This window comes from Pogoniulus pusillus, chromosome 30, assembly GCF_015220805.1.
Source record: "Pogoniulus pusillus isolate bPogPus1 chromosome 30, bPogPus1.pri, whole genome shotgun sequence".
Taxonomy (NCBI): domain Eukaryota; kingdom Metazoa; phylum Chordata; class Aves; order Piciformes; family Lybiidae; genus Pogoniulus; species Pogoniulus pusillus.
The window spans coordinates 1260533-1286342 of NC_087293.1; the positions used below are offsets into that span (position 1 = coordinate 1260533).

Here is a 25810-nt window from a genome sequence, read left to right on the forward strand (position 1 = left end):
AGCGATGGCTGCAGCCTCCCTCCCTGCTTACCCAGGGCTCCCTCCTCCACCCACTGCCCCACCCTGGGCACGACAAAGCTGCCCCAGGCCCAGGGCCACAAGGAGAAGCTGCCCAGCTGAGCACTGGGCTCTCCAGTTCCACAGGAGGTCTGCACAGCAGAGCCAACCTGCCCCAGCTCCTGCCAAGGAAAGCAGCTTCCTCCCCCCGACTCTGAGCCCAGCCCGGGTGTGGCCACAGCATCAGGGGGGGCAAGGCTTAGTCCCACAGCCCATGGATGACCCTGGAGGTCTCGTCCAACCTCGTTGCTCCTATGATTCTGCGATGCTATGCTCCAGGCTGTGCTCTCAAGGCAATGTGCAGCCACCCTGCCCTGAGCCCGGGAGGGTGCCCAGGGCTCCCCTGGCACTCAGAGCCTGCAGAGAGCCCCGTGGGAGGACAAGCCAGCCACACACAGCAGCGTGCCAGGGGGGGTTCAAGGCAGGCATGGCCTGTCCTCTCCAAATAATTCAGGTCTCCATCCCACAGCCACCACTTCTTGTCAGGAGCTGCACCACAAAGTGTGCCCAGCAGACACAGGGAGGCTCTCCTGCCCTCTTCTCTGCCCTGCTGAGAGCTCATCTTGAGCACTGCCTTCAGTTTTGGGGCTCCCTAGTTGCAGAGGGACAGGGATCTGCTGGAGAGGGTCCAAGGGAGGGCTGTGAGGATGAGGAGGGGCCTGGAGCAATGCCTGGTGAGGAGAGGCTGAGGGACCTGGGGCTGAGAGTCTGGAGAAGGCTGAGAGGGGATTGGATCAATGTCTGTAACTCTCTGGGGCTGGGGGTCAGGAGGGGGGCACAGGGTCTGCTCACTGCTCCCCTGGCACAGGACAAGCAGCAGTGGATGGAAGCTGCAGCACAGGAGGTTGCAGCTCAGCACAAGGGCAACTTCTTGCCTGGAAGGGTCCCAGAGCCTGGCACAGGCTGCCCAGAGAGGTTGTGGAGTCTCCTCTGGAGCCTTCCCAGGCCTGTCTGGATGTGTCCCTGTGTGCCCTGAGCTGGATTGGATGGTCCTGCTCTGGCAGAGGTTGGACTGGATGAGCTCTTTGGGTCCCTTACAATCCCTAACATCCTCTGATCCTGGGATCCAGGGAACAGAGGGTCCCACAGCCTCCAGCCCCAGCGTCGGCATGGACTGGCCTCCCAGCACAGAGGGGCCAGCTGGGGAGGAAACTGCCTCCTGCCCTCCACCTCGAGCAGCTGCCCCCAGGACACCCTCCCATTGCTCACACTGCTAGCAGGGAGTCTGCCACTGCCTGTGCCCCTGCCCGTGCAGCCGATGAGCCAAACTGAAGAGGGGTGACCCACAGGAGCTCCCTTCTCTCCTTGGCACCCCTTCACGTCTCCAGCTGCTCGACCCCTTTTATCCCACCCCCGGGCAGCCCTCCAGCCAGCTCCCCCTTCCCTCTGCCCAGCCCTCCCGCTCGCAGCTTCCTGCCCCAACCCTGCTGCCTGACCCCATTCGGAGGTGTCCCCCAGCTGCTGACACTCAGCGTCTCCAGCCGCCAGAGCCCCTCCGGTCCTCTCCTCCCATCTCCTCGGGACCCCCCAGCCCCTGCCCACTCCCCGAACGCCGAACCTCTTCCTCTCCTGCTCCATCCCGGCGGGGACAGGGATTTGCTCTGCACTCACCTGGAGCGCGCAGTGGCTTTGGCTCTCCCAGGAACTCTGCCTTGGGCTGCTCCCGAGCAGCAGAAGCAAAACTCCGGCTGCGAAACACCGAGAGCCGCTCCCAAGCCTGCCGCTGGGCTGCACGGCGCCGTCCCACCGGGAGCGGGGGCTGGACGCGCCCTGGCGCCCTGCGCCTTGCCACCGGGAGCCTGTGCCGGGAACGGCAGGGGGAGAAGGACGAAGCTGCCGCTTAAGGCGCTCCGTGCGCAGCGGCGCCGCCGCCGGTCCCCAGCCCCCTGCCGGCGCTCTCCCGGTTGCGGGCTGCAGGCTCGCCGGGCACGGCGGTCAGTGCCGCCCCTGCGGGCCGGGCTGGCGAGAACGGAGCCGCGGCGCTGGCTCCCAGCTCCAGGCGACGCCAACCAGAGCGCCAATGCCGAGCGCAGGCTCTCCCCAGGCGCGGAGGGCTGGATGCGATAATCCAGACACGGGACCAGCACCGCTTGGCTCGAAGCCCGCCGAGGCCAACCCTCCCCTGACCCCGCCGAGGCTCTGCCACCGCCCAGCGGCTCCGGCTGCCCGGGGCTCTCCCGCTGCCAGCCCACCCGATCCCAGCCGTGCCGGGGCAGGGCAGCCCGGCCACGCTTCCCGAGGTGCCCACAGCACAGCACCGCCCACCCCCTGCCGCCCCGCACCGCGCCCGGGCCGGCTGCCCCCTCCCGCAGCGCCCAGCGGCTGCCCTCGCTCGGGCTGGAACCGCTGCCCCCCGCTGCCCGGCGAAGGCGAACCCACACCGCGGCTCCTGCGGCTGCTGCCCGGTCAGCCCGGGGCTCTGCGACCCTCGAAACCGGGACAGGCGAGCTCGGGGGCCGCGGGGGGGCAGGCCGAAGCGGGGCCGGGAGCGCCGTCCTCGCCGCGCTGCCGCCTCGGGCACTGCTGCACCTCGGCAGCTGCGAAAGCCAAGCGCCGCTCCCGCCCCGCTCCGCTGCCCCGGGCCCGGCCCGCCCGGCGCATCCCCCTGCCCGCTGCGGGGCCGCTCCGCCTCCCCTCTTCCCGTGCCCCCGAGTCCCGGCGGGCAGCGGCGACCCCAGCGATCCCCCTGCCCGGCAACGCCGGCGAGGCCCCGGGCAGGCTGCAGAGAGCACCCGCCCCACCCCCACCCCGCTCCGCGACCCCCAGGATGAGCGCCGGGAGGGGACCCGGGACGGGACCTCGCCGCCCGCACCGCTTACCTGGGCAGCGGCGGCGAGCGCGGCCGGTCCCGGGCGGCGCGGAGCGGGCAGGAGCGGCCCCGGCACCGGCGAGTGGAGCGCGGGGTCCTCGCCGGCCCTTCCTGCTCCCGGGCACACGGCCCCGGGCTGGCCGCGCACAGAGGCGCTCCGGCGCGGGCAGGGCTGGGCACCAGCGCCTGTCCCCCGGACACAGCCCGGCCGGGACCTTCCCGGCGCACTCCTTCGGCTCTCCCTGCTGCGTTCGCATTTCTCTGCTCCCCCCCTTGGAGGCAGGGACCTGTCCCCGCTCCTGCCTGCCCCGCACGTTTCTCTCCTCCCCTGTAACTCTTTCCCACCACCATGCCCTGGGCTGATCCGCAGCAGTGGGCAGCAGGGGCAGGGAGGGGATTCTGTCCCTCTGCTCTGCCTGCTGAGCCCCCCCTGCAGTGCTGGGGCAGCTCTGGAACACAGGGACTTGCTGCAGCAGGGCCAGAGGGGAGCACAGCAGGGCTGGCAGGGCTCTGCTGGGGGCTGGCAGAGTTAGAGGGGTGCAGTCTGGAGGGGAGAAGGCTCCAGGGAGACCTCCTGGCAGTGCTGGGAGAGGCTGAGCAGGGAGCTGGGGACAGGCTTCTGAGCACGGCCTGTGGTGCCAGGGCAAGGGGGGAGGGTTTGGGCTGAAAGAGAGCAATTTAGGCTACATCTGAGGAAGAAATGTTTAACACTGAAGCTAGTGAGACCCTGGCTCAGGTTGCCCAGAGAGGTAGGAGCTGCCCCATGGCTGGCAGCAGTGCAGGGCAGGTTGCTTGGGGCTGTGAGCAGCCTGCTCTAGCTGGGGATGTCCCTGCTGGCTGCAGGGGTTGGCCTGGGTGAGCTTTAAAGGTCTCTTCCATGATGGGGTGAGTCTGTGACCATTCCCTGCCTGACAGGGTGCCAGCATCTCTGGGTGCCTCTCCTTGCTGTGTGCCCCCAGTATCTCCTTTCTTTTCCCTCCATGGCTTTTGGGAGCACCCTGGCCACAGAGGAAGGGTTTTTCTGCCCTGGACACAGACTGCCTTGGGTCTCTGCTGTCCTGCACCCTCATCACACAGCCCCTGGAGATAGTCCAGGGATGCACAGCTTTAGTTCCTTGCTCCCTGCTCCAAATGAGACAAGAACCTTACCTGGGCTGCTCAGCTGGGGCTGCACTGCTGTTAAAACAGCTGCTCACATCTGGAGCCTGCAGACATATCCTGGGCAGCACAATACCTCCAGGGCCTTGGGAAAGGGACTGTGGATCCTCGTGGAGCTGGCAGAGGCAATGGCAGCAGGTCCGTGGGGTACGTCTGTGGGCACAGAGCAGGAGCATCCTGCAGGAGAGGCTGAGGCACGGTGCAGATCCCATCCATGGGACCTGGCATCCTTGGCAGCTGATGGGCACCTCCATTTCCCTGCACCACAGGCAGGAGTTTTGTTCTCTGCTGAGAGAAACAGCTCCCAGGGCTGATAATGGAGGGCTGGGCCTTGGAGGGACTCAGTCAGTGGCTTGGCAGGCAATTATCCCAGCAGCAGGGTCTGTCAGCAGCCCACGGGAGGGCAGCCCCAGCTGGCACTGCAGCAGAGAGGATTTGGGCTGGTGGAGCCAAGCAGCTCACTGCAGGGGAGGGACAAGGAGACTCCAGCAGCCCGGTGGGGCTGTGCTGTGCTGGGAGCAGCAGCAGACACAGCTCTGCCTGCAGCAGGGTGACTGGGTGCAGCCAGGAAAGTCTCCAGCAGGGCCAGGGAGGTTCTCCTGCCCCCTCTGCTCTGCCCTGCCCAGACCACACCTGCAATGCTGTGCCCACTGCTGGGCTGCCCTTCATGGGCAGGTGAGGCAGAGCAGAGTGAGTTCCTCCTTGGGCAGGTGAGGCACAGCCAAGTGGGTTCCTCCATGGGCAGCTAAGGCACAGCAGAGTGGGTTCCTCCCTATGGGCAGCTGAGGCACAGCAGAGGGGGTTCCTCCCTATGGGCAGCTGAGGCACATCAGAGTGAGTTCCTCCTTGGGCAGCTGAGGCACAGCAGAGTGGGTTCCTCCATGGGCAGGTGAGGCACAGCAGAGTGGGTTCCTCCATGGGCAGGTGAGGCACAGCAGAGTGGGTTCCTCCATGGGCAGGTGAGGCACAGCAGAGTAGGTTCCTCCATGGGCAGCTGAGGCACAGCAGAGTGGGTTCCTCCATGGGCAGGTGAGGCACAGCAGAGTGGGTTCCTCCCTATGGGCAGCTGAGGCACAGCAGAGTGGGTTCCTCCTTGGGCAGCTGAGGCACAGCAGAGTGGGTTCCTCCATGGGCAGGTGAGGCACAGCAGAGTGGGTTCCTCCTTGGGCAGGTGAGGCACAGCAGAGTGGGTTCCTCCTTGGGCAGGTGAGGCACAGCAGAGTGGGTTCCTCCATGGGCAGGTGAGGCACAGCAGAGTGAGTTCCTCCTTGGGCAGGTGAGGCACAGCAGAGTGGGTTCCTCCCCGTGGGCAGGTGAGGCACAGCAGAGTGGGTTCCTCCCCGTGGGCAGGTGAGGCACAGCAGAGTGGGTTCCTCCCCGTGGGCAGGTGAGGCACAGCAGAGTGGGTTCCTCCTTGGGCAGGTGAGGCACAGCGGAGTGGGTTCCTCCTTGGGCAGGTGAGGCACAGCAGAGTGGGTTCCTCCTTGGGCAGGTGAGGCACAGCAGAGTGGGTTCCTCCATGCTGTATCCAGGTTTGGGCTTCCCAGTTCAAGAGGGGCAGGAACCTGCTGGAGAGAGTCCAGCAGAGGCTGTGAGGATGCTGAAGGGCCTGGAGCAGCTCTGCCAGGGAGGAAGGCTGAGAGCCCTGGGGCTGCTTAGCCTGCAGAGGAGAAGGCTGAGAGGGGACCTGAGCAATGTCTGGCACTAGCTGAGGGCTGGGGGCAGGATGAAGGTGCCAGGCTCTGCCTGGGGGTGCCCAGGGCCAGCACAAGGCCCAAGAGGGCTAAGGTGGCAGCCAGGAAGTTGGAGGTGAGGCTGAGGAGAAAGTTGTTTGTTGTGAGGGTGCTGGAGCCTGGAGCAGGCTGCCCAGAGAGGCTGTGGAGTCTCCTGCTCTGGAGCCTTGCCAAGCCCCCCTGGCTGTGCTGTGTGTGCCCTGCCCTGGGTCAGCTCTCTTGGCAGGGGGTTGGACCTCTCTGGAGCTCCCTCCCAGCCCTGCCATGCTGTGCCCCTGTGATTGTGTGGCTGGGCAGGGACTGGTGGCTGCAGGGCTCTGGAGTCTCCCTTCCCCATAAGCATTGCAGAGCTGCCAGGCAGTGCCTGCCCCCAGCACCACCATCCCAGAGGTCAGCCTTGGGGTCCAGGCACTGTCTCCATCATCCTGACCCCTCTCCCACGTTGGGCACTGCTTGGACCACAGGGTCAGGAACTGAACCATCCTCATTCCCTTGCTGCCAGGGCAGAGGGAACCCTGAATGTGGCCAGCAGCTCCTGCCTCTCCTGCTCGGCTCCTGCCCTTCCCCTGGCACCTGGCAGGGTGCTCAGCCATCCCGGGGCTGCTGCTGCTGGGTGGGGTGGGGTCTATTCCCTGGGGTACGGTGGTGCCTCACTGGAGGGTTGACAGAGCTGTGCCAGCGGTGCCCGAGCAACACTGCACCTCCCACCACCCCCACACTGCAGCAGAGATGGGGCTGGGCTGGGCAGCAGAGCCTCCTCCTGCCCAGCCTGGGCACAGGCAGGGCTGACAGGGAAGTGAGGGCAGGAATATGCTGGCAAGACGGTGGGGGGCAGGCGCTGGAGTGACTCCATATGCCAGTGGGGGACCCTCTGGCACCCCCAGACCTGCTTTCCAGGCTGGGTGCAAGCCTCTGCTGCACTCCCACCTCGGGAAAAGGCTCTGCCCCTGCCTTCCTCTGCGTCCCTGGGGAAGGAAACTCGGGAGGGAGAAAGGGAAAGGGAAGGTAATGAGGGAGAGAAGTTGTGTGGCTGGAGCAGTGCAGGGGAGAAAGTGTGGTTCAGGTGGGGAAAAAAGATCCTGGGGCAGGCAAGGAAGAAAGCTGGGTGCAGGCAGGGGGAAAGCTGGGTGCAGGCAAGGAAGAAAGCTGGGTGCAGGCAGGGGAAAGCTGGGTGCAGGCAGAGGAGAAAGCTGGGTGCAGGCAGGGGATAAAGCTGGGTGCAGGCAGAGGAGAAAGCTGGGTGCAGGCAGGGGAAAGCTGGGTGCAGGCAGGGGATAAAGCTGGGTGCAGGCAGGGGAAAGCTGGGTGCAGGCAGGGGATAAAGCTGGGTGCAGGCAGGGGACAAAGCTGGGTGCAGGCAGGGGATAAAGCTGGGTGCAGGCAGGGGGAAAGCTGGGTGCAGGCAGGGGATAAATCTGGGTGCAGGCAGGGATAAAGCTGGGTGCAGGCAGGGGATAAAGCTGGGTGCAGGCAGGGATAAAGCTGGGTGCAGGCAGGGGCTGTGAGCAGCAGCAGGGGCGCTGGGCTGAGGCACGAAGGTGCTGTGCCAGCAGGTCAGCCCTGACGTCACTCAGTGCTTTTGGGTCCTTGGGACGTGCCAGTGCCAGGCTGGGATCCTCTGGCAGGGCTGGAGGATGCCAGGGCACAGAGGAGCACACAGCCCCAGCCAGTGGTGTGCCCTCAGGAAGAGCCTGGGGCAGAAGGGGGCAGGGGCAGAAGGGGGCAGGGGCAGTGTCCCTGCGTGCCAGCGTGAGGCTGAGCTGGGCACACAGGACCCTGCCCGGCCCCAGAGTGCTGCTCCCAGCAGCAGGCAGCTGCAGCACAGCCTGTGGAGGTGCAGGGCAGCCTGGGGCAGTTGGGTGCAGCTCATGGGGGTCACTTGGGAAGGGGCAAGGTAGCTGCAGCTGGGTGAGTGCCAGGGAGCTGGCAGAGCATGGCTGCACTGGAAGCGGGCAGGGAAGCAAGGGCCCAGGGATGCTCCTATGAAAGAGGAAGGCAGGAGGGAGAGAGCAGGGAGGGATTTGGCTCCTGGGATCTGAGCAAGAAACCTGCTCTGAGCTGGGCACCACTTAGGGCCATTTCCTCTTGCCCTGTGGCTGTCACTTGGCTGAACAGCCCAACCCCCACCTCTACAGCCGCCTCTCGGGGAGCTGCAGACAGCAAGGAGCTCTCCCTCAGCCTCCTCTTCCCCAGGCTGCACACCCCCAGCTCCCTCTGCTCCCCCCCAGCCCTGTTCTCCAGACCCCTAACCAACTTTGTTGCCCTCCTCTGGACCTGCTCAGTGTCCTTCTTCAGGCCCCAGACTGAAAGCAGTATCTGGGCTGTGGCCTCCCCCCTGCCAAGCACAGGGGCACCACCACTGCCCTGGTCCTGCTGGCTGCACCACTGCTGATCCAGGCCAGGATGCTGGTGGCCTTGGCCACCTGGGTGCTGCTGGCTCACCTTCAGCTGGCAGTCAGACACCACCCCCAGGTCCCTCTCTGCTCAGCAGCTCTCCAGCTACTGCCCCCCGGGCCTGCAGCACTGGCAGGGGTTGTCGTGGCCGAAGTGCAGAGCCTGGCACTTGGCCACGTTGCAGCTCATGGATCCAGCCTGTCCAGGTCCCTCTGCAGAGCCTCCTGCCCTTCAGCAGGTCAACACTGCCCCCCAGCTTGGTGTTTGCAGACTTACTGAGGATGCCCTCGATGCCCTCACCCAGATCGTTGCTAAAGATGTTAAGCAGGACTGGCCCCAGTACAGCCCCGGGGGACACCACTGGTGCCAGCCACCAGCAGCAGCTAACTCCATCCCCAGCACTCTGTGTCCTTGCAGCCCCTGCGTGCAGCACTCCAGCTGTGTGCCAGCCCAGCTGCTGTGCCCTGCTCTCCCTGGTGCACCACAGCCCCTGCATGCTGCTGTGTCCCCATGCTCTGGTGTCAGTGCAGCTGCACCTCCCTGCACCTCCGCGGGTGTGAGCCTCGATGCCTACCTGCCCCTCCCTGCCCCTCCGCAGCTCTTCCCATGGCTTCTGAGCCTTGCATCTTTGCTGCCCCATTCCTCCCCAGCCCCCACCGTCACGGAGGTGGCAGAAGCAGGGTGCCCACGAGCACACTGTCCTGCAGACACTGCCATGCTTCCCGTGGGCATCTCTCTAGCAGGACTTTCCTCCTTCCAAGCCAGCTGAAAGCTCCCTCGGCGAGCCCTGCTAAACCTGGCCCCAGGATCCTTTCTGCCCTGCGGGACAGGTGTGCCCCCTCTATGCCAGCTGCCTGGCGTTGTGTGCACCGACCCCAAGCCCTGCAGGAACGCCAGGCTGGGGGCTGGGGGCTGGGAGCTGAGCTGCCGACGCCTCCCGGTCCTTCCTTTGCCGAAGGGAACGGGGGGAGGCATGGAGGAGAACACAGTTCGTGCTCCTCATCCCTGCACCAGCTGCCCGAAGGCCCTCAAGGCTCTCTCCGCTGGTTTTGGCTCCTTGTGGCCACACCACGGCGCTCCCCGCCCGAGGAAACCAGAGCGGGTCACGACCTGAAGGCCTCCCCGAGGGGCGAAGCTCTCCTGTCACGGCCTTTACCCGGGCCCCTGCGCGGCTGCAGCGCAGGTCCGGCTGCGCCCCTCAGCAGGGGATCACCCAGGGCAGGGACCCACTGGTGTCAGCCCCTAGGGCGCAGGGGTCCCGGCGCAGGCGGTGCAGTGAGAGGTTCCTCAACCCTCAGCCACAGCCGCCCGAGGCCGCCCCGAGCCCAGCGCCCGCCGGCCCCGCCGGCACCGCGCCCGGAACGGCGGCAGCGGCCGCGGCGGCGGCGGGGCGGGGCCGAGCGGGAAGGGGCGGGGAACTCACCCGCCATTGGTGGGACTGGAGGCGTGGGAGGCGGGGCTTCGTTGTGATTGGTGCTTTCCTCTAGGGGCGGGGCGAAGGGACGCACCTCTCTGCCATTGGTGGGACGCAGCGGCTCGGGGGGCGGAGCTTATTTATGATTGGTGCTTTCCTCTAGGGGCGGGGCAAAGGGACGCACCCCTCTGCCATTGGTGGGACGCAGCGGCTCGGGGGGCGGGGCTGTTCTCTGATTGGGGGAGAGCTTTTCGTTCCCGCGAGAGCTGGGCGAAGCGCGGGAAACTGCTGCCGCGGCGGCGAGCGGAGCCGAACCGAGCCGAGCTGTGCCGAGCAGAGCCGAACCGAGCCGAGCCGTGCCGGGCCGGGGATGCTGCCGCGGGGTGGCGGGAGGCGCGCCCAGCGGGGCGGCGGAGGAGAGCCCCAGGGAGCGCGGTGGGGCGGGCGGCGGGCGCCCGGGGCCCGAGAGCCGGCGGCGGGGGCTGAGGCGGCGGCGGCGGCAGCAGCATCCGGCCGGGATGAAGGCTCCGCGCTGTCCGCTCTCAAGCGGCTGGAGCGCTCGCAGCGCACGGACCAGCTGGATGCGCTGTTCGGCTTCGAGCGGCTGGCGGAGCCCGGCGAGCGGACCGGCTGGCTCATCAACATGCACCCGGTACGGGCCGGCAGGGCACGGGGCTGCCGCAAGAGCAGCCCCCAGCAGGTCTCATGGTGGCGCCCCAGTAGGGCCCGGGGTGGAGCGTTCCCTTAGAGGGCCCCCGGTAGGGCCCATCCTTTTCCACCGGGACGCCTCCGGTTCGGCTTTGGAGGGGGATCCCATGGAGGGGTCCCAGCGGGAGGGCTCTGGTAGACCCGGCGAGAGGGATGGGTCCCTTGGAGGGGTCCCGGTAGGGGGGGGAGGCACCCCCGGTAGGGGGGAGGACCGCCCCTGAGTGCATGGTGCCCGCGGGCAGACGGAGGTGCTGGACGAGGACCGCCGGCCGGTGAGCGCTGTGGACTACTACTTCATCCAGGAAGATGGGAGCCGCTTCAAGGTAGGTCCCTGGGGCGGCTGGGGTGGGAGGGTCCCCCGGGGGATCCTGGCACTGTCACCTCTCTGCTCTCCCCTAGGTGGCCCTGCCTTACCAGCCCTACTTCTACATCGCCACCCAGAAGGTGAGGATGGGAACCTGGGGGGGAGCTGACATCGCAGCGAAGGGCACAGCAGATCCCTGGGAGGGGGTTGAGGCCCCCTGGGCATCCCGCTGCGGGATGCTCTTCTCCCAGCCTTCGGTGCTCAGAGCCAGGCTCTGCCGGCAGGGCTGCGAGCGAGAAGTGTCCTCCTTCCTCTCCAAGAAGTTCCAAGGGAAGATTGCAAAGCTGGAAACAATCCCCAAGGAGGACCTGGACCTGGTCTGTATTCCCCTGCCCTCTGGGCTCGTAGCCGTGGGACGCTGGAGCTTGCAGAGCTGCTGTAGCTGAAGCGGGCAGGGGCAGGGCAGGGCAGGGGAGGGAGGCAGTGCTCTGGTGCCTGCCAGCCACGAGTTCATCCCGGCTGCTTGTGCAGCAGCAGGGGTACAGCCCTGCCCCGAGCACAGCAGCTGCCTCACAGCCCCTCCAGAGCCTTAGCTGGAGGAACTGGAGTGGCTGGAGGAGGGGAGAGTACTGGGGGAGGGGGATGCTGCTCACACCTGCTCCTCCCTGGGTGAATCCCTCTGGTGGTCCTGCTCGCACAGAGTGCAGGGCTGGCCTGGGGCCTCTCCTGCTCCCCCCTGCCATGCTTAGCACTCAGTGCACAACTCTCCCACCCGCCGGCACCTCTCTGCTGGCCAATTCCTCCTCCCTGGCTGTCTCCCCCACCCTCTCCTCTGGCGGCCGTGCCTCAGCCCTCGCCCCCGCCCTGAGCTGGGCTTGTCTTGCTGCTTTGCAGCCCAACCACCTGGTGGGCCTGAAAAGGAACTACATCAAGCTGTGCTTCAGCACGGTGGAGGAGCTGGTGAAGGTGCGGAGGGAGATCGCCCCGGCCGTGAGGAAGAACAGGGAGCGGGAGCAGGCCAGCGACATCTACACGGCCATGCTGTCCAGGTGGGAGCTCTGCCTCGGCCCCTCTGCCCCTCCAGCTCTGATGGGCACTGGGTGCAGAGGCACAGCACTGCCCAGACCTTTGAGATCATCCAGTCCCATCGTTAGGCTGCCTCTGACCAGTCACATCCCTAAGCTCCACACCTGCACAACTCTAAACCCCTCCAGGGACGCTGACTTCAGCACCTCCCTGGCCTGAGAACCCTTCAGTGAAGGAATTCTTCCTGATACCCAACCTGAACTTCCCCTGGCACAGCTGGAGCCATTTCCTCTTGTTCTGCCACTGCTGCTTGGTTGAACACACCAAGCACAGCTCTGCACCCTGCTCTCAGGGAACTGCAGACAGGCACAAGGTCTCCCCTCAGCCTCCTCCAGCTCCCTCAGCTGCCCCTCCCCAGCCCTGTTCTCCAGACCCTTCCCCAGCTTTGCTGCCTTTTGCACATCCTCCAGCCTCTTGGTGTCCTTTTTCAGGCCCAAAACTGACCCTAGGATTCGAGGTGTGGCCTCATCAGTGTCAGCACAGGAGCACCGTCCCTGCCCTGCCCCTGCTGGCCACACCAGTGCTGACCCAGGCCAGGATGCTGGTGGCACTGATTGGAACTTAGCTGTTGTCCTGCCTGAGGTCTCACCCAGCTCTGCCACAGAGCCTCTGGAATGTGCTGTGCTGTGGTGGTTCCACTGCTTGGCCTGCCCCCTGAGAGAGGATGCTGAGAGGTTCTGAGCAACCTGACCTCTGGCTGTGACTAAAGAACCCCCAGCAGCAATTTGCTGTCTGAACAGAAAGTCAGGATCCAGCCCCAGCCCTGCCAGGGCAGGGCACACACAGCACAGCCAGGGGGGCTTGGCAAGGCTCCAGAGCAGGAGACTCCACAGCCTCTCTGGGCAGCCTGCTCCAGGCTCCAGCACCCTCACAACAAACAACTTTCTCCTCAGCCTCACCTCCAACTTCCTGGCTCCCACCTTAGCCCTCTTGGGCCTTGTGCTGGCCCTGGGCACCCCCAGGCAGAGCCTGGCACCTTCATCCTGTCCCCCAGCCCTCAGCTAGTGGCAGACATTGCTCAGGTCCCCTCTCAGCCTTCTCCTCTGCAGGCTAAGCAGCCCCAGGGCCCTCAGCCTTCCTCCCTGGCAGAGCTGCTCCAGGCCCTTCAGCATCCTCACAGCCTCTGTTGAACCCTCCCCAGCAGGTCTCTGTCTCTCCTGAGCAGGGCAGAGCAGAGGGGCAGCAGAACCTCCCCAGCCCTGCTGCCCTCACCACTCTTGCTGCCCCCTGGATGCCCTTGGCTCTCTTGGCCCCAGGGGCACACTGCTGTGCCATCCAGCACTTGCTGCCCACCAGCACTCCAAGGCCTTTCTGTGCGGAGATGCTTTCCAGCAGGGCATCCCCTGAGCACCTGTGTGCCAGGGTGCAGATGTGGGCACTGACAGGAAGAAAAGACAACAGACAGAAGGAAGCTTTGTCCCTCTGCTGGGCTGGCCCTGAGGTCTGCTCTGCTGAAACCTGAGGGGCCTGGAGCACAGCCTTGTGAGGAGAGGCTGAGGGAGCTGGGGGGGTGCAGCCTGCAGCAGAAGAGGCTCAGGGCAGAGCTCATTGCTGTCTGCAGCTGCCTGCAAGGAGGCTGTAGCCAGCTGGGGTTGGGCTCTGCTGCCAGGCAGCCAGGGCCAGAAGAAGGGGACACAGCCTCAAGCTGTGCCAGGGCAGGTTCAGGCTGGATGTTGTTAGGAAGTTGTTGGCAGAGAGAGTGATTGGCACTGGCATGGGCTGCCCAGGGAGGTGGTGCAGTGCCCATGGCTGGAGGTGTTGCAGCCAAGCCTGGCTGGGGCACTTAGTGCCATGGTCTGGTTGGTTGGGCAGGGCTGGGTGCTAGGCTGGGCTGGGTGAGCTTGGAGCTCTCTGCCAGCCTGCTTGGCTCTATGAAGGAGGATGGAGTGAGGTGAGGGCTCCCTGCTCACCCAGGACTGTGCTGTGCCTGCTCAAAGGGCTTCCTGTGGCCATAGGATCACAGAATGCTTTAGGCTGGAAGAGAGCCTTGGAGGTTACCCAGGCTGACACTCCTGCAGTCAGCAGGCACTAGGTTAGCTTGATCAGAGCCCCAAACAACCTGAGCTGGCTTCCAGGGGTGGCAGCTCCCACCTCTGGGCAACCTGGTTCAGTCTCTCCCCATCCTCTGGCTCGAGCATTTCTCCCTCCTCTCTGGTTTCAATCTCCCTTTGAGTCTCAAACCCTCCCCCCTTGGCCTGGCACCACAGGCCCTGCTCAAAAGCCTTTCCCCAGCTTTTTGCTCAGCCTCACTCAGCACTGCAAAGCCAACAGAAGGTCTCCCTGCAGCCTTCTCTTCTCCAGGCTCAACACCCCCAACACTCAGCCTGGTCGTGTAGCAAAGGTCATCTTCTGCTCAGAGCTGCTTCTGTATGAGACCTCACCTCCAGTGCTGCCTCCAGTGCTGCTGTGCCCAGCAGGAGGAGGCCACAGAGCTGTGGAGTGAGGCCAGAGGAGGCCACAGAGATGCTGGCAGGGCTGGAGCAGCTCTGCTGGGAGCACAGGCTGAGGGAGCTGGGGGGGTGCAGCCTGCAGGGCAGAAGGCTCCAGGGGCAGCTCAGAGCTGCTGCCAAGAGCTGAAGGGCTCCTGCAGGGAGGCTGCAGAGGGACTTGTGCTGAGGGGGTGTGAGGCAGGCCCAGGGCAATGGTTTGGAGCTGAGGCAGAGCAGGGGGAGAGTGGAGCTGAGGCAGAAGCTGTGCAGTGTGAGGCTGCTGAGCCTCTGGCATGGGCTGCCCAGGGAGGCTGTGGCTGCCTCCTGCCTGGGGGGGCTCAGGGCCAGGCTGGGTGAGGCCTGGAGCAGCCAAGCCCAGCTGAGAGCTGCCCCTGCCCATGGCAGGAGGTTGCAGGAGATGCTCTCTGAGGTCTCCTCCAGCCTGAGCCCTTCTGTGGCTCTCTGCCCCCCAGCATCCCAAGGGCCATTCTTTGCCCAGGCCCTGGGGGCTTTGCCTGTGCCTCTGCCCGGGCACAGCTCCCAGATCCGAGTCCAGGTGAATGGAGCTGGCAGCCGTGGGGCTGCTGTGCTGCCTGCCCCAGGCCCCCTCTGCGAGCAGAGGCTGGCAGGGTGCTGGGGCAGCCATGCCCTGCTCTGCCCAGCTGTGCCCTGCCTGAGCTGCCTGCTGGGCTCTGCTGCTTGCAGCGCTCTGAGCGGGGGCAGCCTCAGCACGGAGGAGGAGGAGGGGCCCTGCAGGAAGGCTGCCAGCCAGATGGAGCACATCGTGGACATGAGGGAGTTCGACGTCCCCTACCACGTGCGCGTCGCCATCGACCTCCGGATCCATGTGGTGAGCTGGGGCGGGGCCGGGCCCCCCCTCTGGGCCCTGTGCAAGGGTACCCATGGCCATGGGCTCCCCTGGGAAGCTCCCTCCTGTGCTGCTGGGGCCCTCTCCCTAGTCGGTGACAGGCAGGAAAGGGAAGTGCTCAGCCACGGCTGGACCCTGAACAGAGCTGAGCGGCAGGCAGCAGCCCCCAGGGGCAGAGCAGAGCTGAGGAGAAGGCAGCAGCCCCCAGGGGCAGAGCAGAGCTGAGGAGAAGGCAACAGCCCCCAGGGGCAGAGCAGAGCTGAGCAGCAGGCAGCAGCCCCCAGGGGCAGAGCAGAGCTGAGCAGCAGGCAGCAGCCCCCAGGGGCAGAGCAGAGCTGAGCAGCAGGCAGCAGCCCCCAGGGGCAGAGCAGAGCTGAGCAGCAGGCAGCAGCCCCCAGGGGCAGAGCAGAGCTGAGCAGCAGGCAGCAGCCCCCAGGGGCAGAGCAGAGCAGAGCTGAGCAGCAGGCAGCAGCCCCCAGGGGCAGAGCAGAGCTAAGCAGCAGGCAGCAGCCCCCAGGGGCAGAGCAGAGCTGAGCAGCAGGCAGCAGCCCCCAGGGGCAGAGCAGAGCTGAGCAGCAGGCAGCAGCCCCCAGGGGCAGAGCAGAGCTGAGCAGCAGGCAGCAGCCCCCAGGGGCAGAGCAGAGCTGAGCAGCAGGTCTGTGTCCGTTCCTCATGGTGTGTGGGTCCCCGAAGCAGCCAAGGTCTGCAGCAGCCTGGAGTGGGCCAAGTGCTGAAGCCAGGAGCAGCCCTGGGGGTGGGCAGCAGCTGGATTCCATCCCGCGGGCATGCCCCTCGCTGGGCATGGGGGCAGAGCTGGCTGGGAAGAGGCTGCTGCGGTGGCCACCACCCAGCCCCGCAGGCTCCCAGCCCTGCCCTCCTCTGCGACCTCCCCTCGCTGCCTGCTTCCCCTCAGCGCTGGGGGGGTTCATTGTTGTCCGACTTCATCACCTCGGTTCCACCGCAGCCCCCTCCCTTTCCCTGCCGGCCGCGCTGGGAGGGCAGGGGCTGAGCCCGGGGGTGCCCGCTCTGCCCGCAGGCACATTGGTACAGCGTCCGGTACCGCGGCAGCGCCTCCCCGCCCGACATCACCCGCAGGGACGACCTGGTGGAGCGGCCGGTGAGCGGGGACTGGGCACCCTGCCCGCTGGGCACCCTGCCCGCTGCCCCCCCCGGGGCTGGGCCTGGCCGCGCTGGGCAGGGCAGAGCTCTGCCCTGGGGCTTGGGTTGCGGTTTGGGGCTCGGTAAAGCAGGGAAGTGATGCGCAGAGTGCGTTGGGCTGGGAGGGACCCCCCGAGGGCATCCTGCCCACCCCTGCAGGCAGCAGGGACAGCTGCAGCCAGGGCAGGCTGCACAGGGACACAGCAAGGCTGAGCTTGGATGGCTGCAGGGATGGGGCCTCAAGCACAGCCCTGGGCAGCCTGGGCCAGGCTCTCCACACCCTCCCTGGCCACAACTCCCTCCTGGTGCCCAACCTCCCTCTGCCCTGCTCCACTGCCAACCCACTGCCCTGGGCCTGTGCCCACAGCCCCTTCTGAGCAGTCCCTCCCCAGCCTGCCTGCAGCTCCTCTCCAGCTGTCCCTATGTAGCTGTATTGCCGTGCGTGGGGGGGGTCTGCTCCCCCTGCTGGGCTGGCACTGGGCTCAGGGGGAGTGGCTCTGACCTTCCAGTCCCCTTTAGAGTGGTCTCTAACGGATCTGGTCCTGCCCAGGACCCTGTGGTGCTCGCCTTTGACATTGAAACCACCAAGCTGCCTCTGAAGTTTCCTGATGCAGAGACAGACCAGATCATGATGATCTCCTACATGATCGATGGGCAGGTAAGGCACAGCAGAGTGGGTTCCTCCTTCATGGGCTCCTGCTGGGTGCTAGCTGGGACTGGATGATCTTGGAGGTCTCCTCCAACCTGGTTGATTCTGTGATTCATGGGCAGGTGAGGCACAGCAGAGTGGGTTCCTCCTTGGGCAGGTGAGGCAGAGCAGAGTGGGTTCCTCCTTGGGCAGGTGAGGCACAGCAGAGTGGGTTCCTCCCCATGGGCAGGTGAGGCAGAGCAGAGTGGGTTCCTCCCCATGGGCAGGTGAGGCACAGCAGAGTGGGTTCCTCCTTGGGCAGGTGAGGCACAGCAGAGTGAGTTCCTCCTTGGGCAGGTGAGGCACAGCAGAGTGGGTTCCTCCCCATGGGCAGGTGAGGCACAGCAGAGTGAGTTCCTCCCCATGGGCAGGTGAGGCACAGCAGAGTGGGTTCCTCCCCATGGGCAGGTGAGGCACAGCAGAGTGGGTTCCTCCTTGGGCAGCTGAGGCACAGCAGAGTGAGTTCCTCCTTGGGCAGGTGAGGCACAGCAGAGTGAGTTCCTCCTTGGGCAGCTGAGGCACAGCAGAGTGGGTTCCTCCTTGGGCAGGTGAGGCACAGCAGAGTGGGTTCCTCCTTGGGCAGGTGAGGCACAGCAGAGTGAGTTCCTCCTTGGGCAGGTGAGGCACAGCAGAGTGGGTTCCTCCCTATGGGCAGGTGAGGCACAGCAGAGTGGGTTCCTCCCTATGGGCAGGTGAGGCACAGCAGAGTGGGTTCCTCCTTGGGCAGGTGAGGCACAGCAGAGTGGGTTCCTCCCCATGGGCAGGTGAGGCACAGCAGAGTGGGTTCCTCCTTGGGCAGCTGAGGCACAGCAGAGTGGGTTCCTCCATGGGCAGGTGAGGCACAGCAGAGTGGGTTCCTCCATGGGCAGGTGAGGCACAGCAGAGTGGGTTCCTCCATGGGCAGGTGAGGCACAGCAGAGTGGGTTCCTCCATGCTGTATCCAGGTTTGGGCTTCCCAGTTCACGAGGGGCAGGAACCTGCTGGAGAGAGTCCAGCAGAGGCTGTGAGGATGCTGAAGGGCCTGGAGCAGCTCTGCCAGGGAGGAAGGCTGAGAGCCCTGGGGCTGCTTAGCCTGCAGAGGAGAAGGCTGAGAGGGGACCTGAGCAATGTCTGTCACTAGCTGAGGGCTGGGGGGCAGGATGAAGGTGCCAGGCTCTGCCTGGGGGTGCCCAAGGCCAGCACAAGGCCCAAGAGGGCTAAGGTGGGAGCCAGGAAGTTGGAGGTGAGGCTGAGGAGAAAGTTGTTTGTTGTGAGGGTGCTGGAGCCTGGAGCAGGCTGCCCAGAGAGGCTGTGGAGTCTCCTGCTCTGGAGCCTTGCCAAGCCCCCCTGGCTGTGCTGTGTGTGCCCTGCCCTGGGTGCCCTGCTCTGGCTGCTCTCTGAGCTCCCTCCCAGCCCTGCCCTGCGGTGCTGCAGCAGTGGGCCCAGGCCCCAGGCCTTGGCTCTGCATCCACACCACCTTGCTCCAGGCTCTCCTTGCTGCTGGCTGCTGCTGTGTGGCTGTGGACAGGGCACTCAAACCCAGATGGCTTTGGAGATGCTTCCTTTTGTGGCCCCAGCTCAGGCTGCTGCTGCAGGAGCCCCCAGGAGAGAACAGCTTGTCCCAGCTTGTCTGCTTGTGGCCAAGGCTTCGGGCAGATGGGTCCCTGCTGTGCTCCCTCTGGCTGGCAGGAGGAGGAGATCCTAGCACTGGAGAAGAGCTTCAGGCTGCCTGCCAGGCCAAGTCCTCCTGACAGCCTCTTTGTCACCTCCCCAGGGCTACCTGATCACGAACAGGGAGATTGTCTCTGAGGACATTGAGGACTTTGAGTTTACTCCCAAGCCAGACTATGAGGGTCCCTTCTGTGTCTTCAATGAGCCAGATGAAGTAAGTCAGTGCTGGCCACCAGGCCTTGGTCCCCCGGGGGGCTCCTGTTGGCCACAGAGAGCTCACTGCTGGGCAGCACAATGTGGAGGCTCTGGCAGGGGCTTGCTGTCTTTTGCTGGTGCCAAGGGTAAGAGAGATCAAGTTGGGGCTAGGTGGGGAGAAGGGAAAGGTGGAGTCACCTGTGGGATCCACCACTTCTTGGTGGGGGAGATGAACTTTCTTGAGGTGTCTTGGCTCTGCTCAGGCCTCACCTCCAGTGCTACTGTGCCCAGCAGGAGGAGGCCACAGAGATGCTGGCAGGGCTGGAGCAGCTCTGCTGGGAGCACAGGCTGAGGGAGCTGGGGGGGTGCAGCCTGCAGGGCAGAAGGCTCCAGGGGCAGCTCAGAGCTGCTGCCAAGAGCTGAAGGGCTCCTGCAGGGAGGCTGCAGAGGGACTTGTGCTGAGGGGGTGTGAGGCAGGCCCAGGGCAATGGTTTGGAGCTGAGGCAGAGCAGGGGGAGAGTGGAGCTGAGGCAGAAGCTGTGCAGTGTGAGGCTGCTGAGCCTCTGGCATGGGCTGCCCAGGGAGGCTGTGGCTGCCTCCTGCCTGGGGTGGGGGGGTGCAAGGCTGAGGCCTGGAGCAGCCAAGCCCAGCTGAGAGCTGCCCCTGCCCTGGCAGGGGTTGCAGGAGATGCTCTCTGAGGCCCCTTCCAACCTGAGCCAATCTCTGATCCTGTCTCCTGTGTTTCATCCTAGGCTCATTTAATCCAGAGGTGGTTTGAGCATGTCCAGCAGACCAAACCCAACATCATTGTCACATACAATGGAGACTTCTTTGACTGGTAAGCTCAGGAATGGAACAGGACCAAGCTGGCACAATGCCACCTGAGGCATGGGGCACAGCCAGGTGCCAGCCTTGGTGTCCTTCCATAGCTCCCACAGGGTGAGCCCTGAGGCCTTTCTGCCCAGTTTGAGCAGCTCACCAAATGCTGTGGGCATTGGCTTGGGAGCTGGAGCTGCTGCAGGCTCCTCTCTGCTTGGCTGAGCTGTCTAAAGCCCACTCAAGGTGACAGTATTGAGGTGTGGATGAGCCCAGCACAGGAGGCAGGGACTGGGAGGGAGCAGAGCTGGAGGGTAGTGGGGAGAGGGGCACAGGCCAGCCCCTGGGGAGCAAGGGCAGGGCATGTGGCTGCAGCTCCTGGAGCAGAGTGGCAGCAGCTCTGCCCCTTGGGTCATGCCACAAGCTCTGTCCTGCAGGAAGTGTCCCTGTGGGCAGGTCAGTGGCCAGGAAGAGTCTTCAGGCAGCTTGTGCCAAAGCAGTGGTGAAAGCTGTGCTGGGGGTGAGGGGCAGTGGCTCCTCTGTGCCCTCCAGACAGGCTGGAGGCTTGGGGGGGAGAAATTCGATTGAACCCAACAAGGGCAAGGATTGAGTCTGGCACCTGAGGAAGAAAAACCCCAGGGACCAGGAGGGGCTGGGACTGAGCTGCTGGAGAGCAGCAGAGGAGAGGGACCTGGGGTGCTGCTGGGCAGAAGGATGCCCAAGAGACACAAATGTGCCCTGGGGACCAAGAAGGGCATCCTGGGGTGGGTCAGAAGGGCTGTGGGGAGCAGGTCAGAGAGGTTCTCCTGCCCCTCTGCTCTGCCCTGCTCAGGCCACAGCTGCAATCTGGTGCCCAGCTCTGGGCCCTTCAGCTGCAGAAGGAGCTCAGGAGGTGCTGCAGAGAGCCCAGCCCAGAGCCCCCAAGCTGCTGCAGGCACTGAACAGCTCCTGTGGGGCCAGGCTGAGGCAGCTGGGGCTGGCAGCTGGCAGCAGAGCAGCCTGAGGGCTGCCCTCAGTGCTGTGCCACAGATGTGCAGGGCAGTGTGGGCAGGCTGCAGCCAGGCTGTGCCCAGGGGTGGCCAAGGGCAGCAGAAGGGGCACTGGGTGGCAGCTGGAGCAGAGGAGGTGCCAGGGCAAGAGGAGGGGAAGCTTTGTCCCTGGGAGGGTGCTGGAGCCTGGAGCAGGCTGCCCAGAGAGGCTGTGGAGTCTCCTGCTCTGGAGCCTTGCCAAGCCCCCCTGGCTGTGCTGTGTGTGCCCTGCCCTGGGTGCCCTGCCCTGGCAGGGCTGGGGCTGGCTGCTCTCTGAGCTCTCTGCCAGCCATGCCAGGCTGTGATTCTCTCCACGTTGCCTCTTTCCCCAGGCCCTTCGTGGAAGCAAGAGCAGCAGCCCATGGGATCAGCATGTCCCAGGAGATTGGGTTCCAGAAGGACAGCCAGGGAGAGTACAAAGCCTCCCAGTGCATCCACATGGACTGCCTGAGGTGCCCCTGCTGCCCCCTGCCCCCCGATGCAGCTGGCTCCTGGCCTCTCCCTCTGCCCTCTCCCTTCCCTGCTCCCTCTTGCTCCCTGCACGCTGGGGGAGCTGCCAGAGCCCTCCCTGGGAAGGGCTCTCAGGGCTGTCCCTCGCCCTGCCCTCAGCTGTCCGGGGTCTGAGCCGGGGGAGGGAAGCAGAGGGGGGAGGAGCTGGGGGCAGTGGAGTGGGAAAGGACAATTTCATCCTGCAGTGACAACAGCTCAGGTCGGAAGGGACCTCAGGGATCCTCTCTAATGCCCCTGCCTGGGCAGGGACAGCTCTCAGCTGGGCTGCTCCAGGCCTCCCCCAGCCTGGCCCTGGACACCCCCAGGGAGGAGGCAGCCACAGCCTAAGCCGGCAGCCTCCCGGCAGAGGTCACTCGGGGGTGCGTGGCAGCAGCTCAGGACTCGGGGGGGGTCCTGTGCCGTGTCTGGGCTCCAGGGAGTGGCTGCCTGTGCTTGCAGCCCTGCTGGCACCTCCGTGGGCAAGTCACGGGGGCAGGGGATGGGTTCTGGCAGAGGAGACCTTTAGCATCCCCCAGTCCTGACCGCAGCCCTGCCAGGGCACCACCCGCCCCTGGCCACAGCTCTGGGACCCCTCCCGGGCTGGGGACTGCACCACTGCCCCCGGGCAGGCTCTTGGGAGGAGAAATTGCTCCTCGTGTGCAGCCCAAGCCTCCCCTGGGGCACCTTGGGGCCATTTCCTCTCCTCCTGTCACTTGTTCCTGGGGAGAGGAGCCCAACCCTGCCATGGCTCCAGGCTCCTGGCAGGGAGCTGCAGAGGGCAGGGAGGTCCCCCCCCTGCAGCCCGACCCCCCCCCCTGCAGCCCGACACCCCCCCCTGCAGCCCTAACGCCCCCCCCTACAGCCCTAACCCCCCCTGCAGCCCTAACCCCCCTGCAGCCCTAACCCCCCCTGCAGCCCGACCCCCCCCCCTGCAGCCCTAACCCCCCCAGCAGCCTAACCCCCCCCTGCAGCCCTAACCCCCCCCTGCAGCCCTAACCCCCCCCTGCAGCCCTAACCCCCCCCTGCAGCTGCAGCCGAACCCCCCCTGCAGCCCGACCCCCCCTGCAGCCCTACCCCCCCCCTGCAGCCCTACCCCCCCCCTGCAGCCCAACCCCCCCCTGCAGCCCGACCCCCCCCCTGCAGCCCCGACCCCCCCCTGCAGCCCCGACCCCCCCCTGCAGCCCGACCCCCCCCTGCAGCCCCGACCCCCCCCTGCAGCCCGACCCCCCCCTGCAGCCCCGACCCCCCCCTGCAGCCCGACCCCCCCCTGCAGCCCTACCCCCCCCCTGCAGCCCGACCCCCCCTGCAGCCCTACCCCCCCCCCTGCAGCCCTACCCCCCCCCTGCAGCCCCGACCCCCCCCTGCAGCCCGACCCCCCCCTGCAGCCCCGACCCCCCCCTGCAGCCCGACCCCCCCCTGCAGCCCCGACCCCCCCCTGCAGCCCCGACCCCCCCTGCAGCCCCGACCCCCCCTGCAGCCCTAACCCCCCCCTGCAGCCCGACCTCCCTCAGGTCCCTCAGCTGCTCCTCAGAGGAGTCGTTCTGCAGCCCTGGCACCGAGGGCTTTGTCTCGGGTGGGCTTTGTCTCGGGTGGGCTTTGTCTCGGGTGGGCTTTGCCTCGGGTGGGCTGTGGGCACTCTGGCAGGGCTGCCTGCAGCTGGGCAGCTTCCCCCCGTGCCGGGCTCAGCCCTTGGCTGGCCCCGGGGAGAGGTCCCCGTGGTGGGCAGGGTCCCATCTGCGGGGCAGAGCTGGGCAGGGCAGGGTTGGGCAGGGCAGGGTTGGACAGGGCAGGGCAGGGTTGGGCAGGGCAGGGTTGGACAGGGCAGGGCAGGGCAGAGCTGGGCAGGGCAGGGCAGGGCTGGGCAGAGCAGGGCAGGGTTGGACAGGGCAGAGCTGGGCAGAGCAGGGCAGGGCTGGGCAGGGCAGAGCTGGGCTGGGCAGGGTTGGACAGGGCAGAGCAGGGCAGGGCAGGGCAGGGCAGGGCAGGGCAGGGTTGGACAGGGCAGAGCTGGGCAGGGCAGGGCAGAGCAGGGCAGGGCTGGACAGGGCAGGGCAGGGTTGGGCAGGGCAGGGCAGGGCAGGGTTGGGCAGGGCAGAGCAGAGCAGGGCAGGGCAGAGCAGGGCAGGGTTGGGCAGGGCAGGGCAGAGCAGGGCAGGGCAGGGTTGGGCAGGGCAGGTTGGGCAGGGCAGGGCAGAGCAGGGCAGGGTTGGGCAGGGCAGGGCAGAGCAGGGCAGGGTTGGGCAGGGCAGGGCAGGGCAGGGCAGGGCTGGCTGCTGCTCCCCAGCTGCTGGGTGCTGCTCCCCAGCCGCCGGCTGCTGCTCCCGCAGGTGGGTGAAGAGGGACAGCTACCTGCCGGTGGGGAGCCACGGCCTGAAGGCGGCAGCCAAGGCAAAGCTGGGCTATGACCCGGTGGAGCTGGACCCCGAGGAGATGTGCAGGATGGCCACGGAGGAGCCTCAGGTACCCCCTCCCTCCCCCCTGCCTCCTCGGCCCCAGCGGGGGCCCAGCACTGCCCTGCGGCTGCAGGGGGAGAGCTCACAGTGGATTTGCTTCCTGCTGTCCCCCTGGGGGGGCTCCCTGCCTGCTGTCCCCCTGGGGGGGCTCCCTGCCTGCTGGGCCCCTGGGGGGGCTCCCTGCCTGCGGTCCCCTGGGGGGGCTCCCTGCCTGCTGTCCCCTGGGGGGGCTCCCTGCCTGCTGTCCCCTGGGGGGGCTCCCAGCCTGCTGTCCCCCTGGGGGGGCTCCCTGCCTGCTGTCCCCCTGGGGGGGCTCCCTGCCTGCTGTCCCCCTGGGGGGGCTCCCTGCCTGCTGGGCCCCTGGGGGGGCTCCCTGCCTGCTGTCCCCTGGGGGGGCTCCCTGCCTGCTGTCCCCTGGGGGGGCTCCCTGCCTGCTGTCCCCTGGGGGGGCTCCCTGCCTGCTGTCCCCTGGGGGGGGCTCCCTGCCTGCTGTCCCCTCGGGGGTGCTCCCTGCCTGCTGTCCCCTGGGGGGGCTCCCTGCCTGCTGTCCCCTGGGGGGGCTCCCTGCCTGCTGGGCCTCTGGGGGGGCTCCTTGCCTGCTGGGCCTCTGGGGGGGCTCCCTGCCTGCTGGGCCTCTGGGGGGGCTCCCTGCCTGCTGGCCCCTGGGGGGCTCCCTGCCTGCTGTCCCTCTGGGGAGGGCTCCCTGCCTGCTGTCCCTCTGGGGGGGCTCCCTGCCTGCTGTCCCTCTGGGGGGGCTCCCTGCCTGCTGTCCCTTGGGGGGTGCTCCCTGTCTGCTGTCCCCTGGGGGGTGCTCCCTGTCTGCTGTCCCCTGGGGGTGCTCCCTGCCTGCTGTCCCCTGGGGGGGGGCTCCCTGCCTGCTGGGCCTCTGGGAGTGCTCCCTGCCTGCTGGGCCTCTGGGAGTGCTCCCTGCCTGCTGTCCTCTGGGGGTGCTCCCTGCCTGCTGTCCCCTGGGGGTGCTCCCTGCCTGCTGGTCCCTGGGGGGGCTCTCTGCATCTGTCAGCCCAAAGTGCCAATGCCTCAGAAGGCCTTGGGCAAGAGAGGATTTCCTCAGCCTGGTTCCAGCCCTGCCCTGCCCTGTCCTGCTCTGTGCTGGGCACCCCCAGAGCAGAGCCCCCAGGCAGAGCCAGGGCTTGCTGGAGCCTCCTGCCCTGCAGCCCTCCCAGCCTGTCTGGGTGTGCTCCTCTGTGCTCTGTGTTCCATGGCATTGTCCTGCTCTGCCAGGGGGTTGGCCTGGATCTTGGGTCCCTTCCAGCCCCTAACATCCTGTGAGGCTGTGACCCCCAGTCCTGCAATGGCTCAGCTTAGAAAGCAGCTCAGAGATCTTCTACTCCACCCCCCCAGACCTGGCTGCTCCAGGCCTCACCCAGCCTGGCCCTGAGCACCCCCAGGCAGGAGGCAGCCACAGCCTCCCTGGGCAGCCCATGCCAGAGGCTCAGCAGCCTCACACTGCACAGCTTCTGCCTCAGCTCCACTCTCCCCCTGCTCTGCCTCAGCTCCAAACCATTGCCCTGGGCCTGCCTCACACCCCCTCAGCACAAGTCCCTCTGCAGCCTCCCTGCAGGAGCCCTTCAGCTCTTGGCAGCAGCTCTGAGCTGCCCCTGGAGCCTTCTGCCCTGCAGGCTGCACCCCCCCAGCTCCCTCAGCCTGTGCTCCCAGCAGAGCTGCTCCAGCCCTGCCAGCATCTCTGTGGCCTCCTCTGCCCTCACTCCACAGCTCTGTGGCCTCCTCCTGCTGGGCACAGCAGCACTGGAGGAGAGGCCTGAGCAGAGCCAAGGGGCACAATGCCCTCTCCTGCCCTGCTGCCCACACTGCTCTGGCTGCCACAGCTGGCGCTGCTGGCTCCTGGGCAGCTGCTCCTGGTTCATGCCCAGGGCACTTCTGCTGCAGCCCTGGAGCAGCCTCCTAATCCCCCAAGGTGGGCAGCAGCTGTGCCCTGAGCTCATCCTGCCCATGCCTTGCTGGCAGCTGGGGCAGGGCTGTGCAAGCTGAGCCAGAGCAGGAGCTCTGAAGCAAACAGCAATGCTCCTTGCCCTTCTCCCCACTGCCCAGCAGGGAGAGGAGGAAGCTTCTTGTGCTTGAGCTGCTCTGGCCCCTGTGGCTGGGCTCCATTTGCCTCCCCCTTGCCCGACAGACCTTGGCCACCTACTCGGTGTCGGACGCCGTCGCCACCTACTACCTGTACATGAAGTATGTGCACCCCTTCATCTTTGCCCTCTGCACCATCATCCCCATGGAGCCCGACGAGGTGGGTGTGCCCCTGGGGGCCTCTGCTCTGCTGCCTGCAGGGCCACAGCTCCCACGCTGCAGGGGCACTGCCCCCGCCCTGCGCCCCGCTGCCCGGGCACCTGCTGT

General features: G+C 66.4%; 2 protein-coding genes across 7 annotated transcripts in view; one reads left to right on the plus strand and one right to left on the minus strand.

Moving 5' to 3' along the window:
• Positions 1-2267, minus strand: part of AIFM3 (apoptosis inducing factor mitochondria associated 3) — a 66221-nt gene extending 63954 nt beyond the window's left edge. For 3 of the 6 annotated variants that reach the window (XR_010307859.1, XM_064168479.1, XM_064168481.1), the window contains exon 1: positions 1669-2267. The gene's annotated coding sequence lies outside the window, so the exon portion shown is untranslated. The remainder of the gene's footprint in view (positions 1-1668) is intronic. The other 3 variants (XM_064168480.1, XM_064168478.1, XM_064168477.1) reach the window with 2 other exon arrangements.
• POLE (DNA polymerase epsilon, catalytic subunit) overlaps positions 1-25810 on the plus strand; it is a 63092-nt gene that overhangs the window by 1736 nt on the left and 35546 nt on the right. The window contains exons 2-17 of the mRNA XM_064169048.1: positions 1729-3196; positions 9166-9334; positions 9450-9583; positions 9729-10217; positions 10516-10596; positions 10673-10717; positions 10862-10954; positions 11472-11626; positions 14798-14942; positions 15997-16077; positions 16669-16776; positions 18560-18670; positions 19404-19489; positions 20828-20947; positions 23312-23444; positions 25590-25703. Of these exons, the coding sequence (XP_064025118.1) occupies positions 1729-3196; positions 9166-9334; positions 9450-9583; positions 9729-10217; positions 10516-10596; positions 10673-10717; positions 10862-10954; positions 11472-11626; positions 14798-14942; positions 15997-16077; positions 16669-16776; positions 18560-18670; positions 19404-19489; positions 20828-20947; positions 23312-23444; positions 25590-25703 (3532 nt within the window). The remainder of the gene's footprint in view (positions 1-1728; positions 3197-9165; positions 9335-9449; positions 9584-9728; positions 10218-10515; positions 10597-10672; positions 10718-10861; positions 10955-11471; positions 11627-14797; positions 14943-15996; positions 16078-16668; positions 16777-18559; positions 18671-19403; positions 19490-20827; positions 20948-23311; positions 23445-25589; positions 25704-25810) is intronic.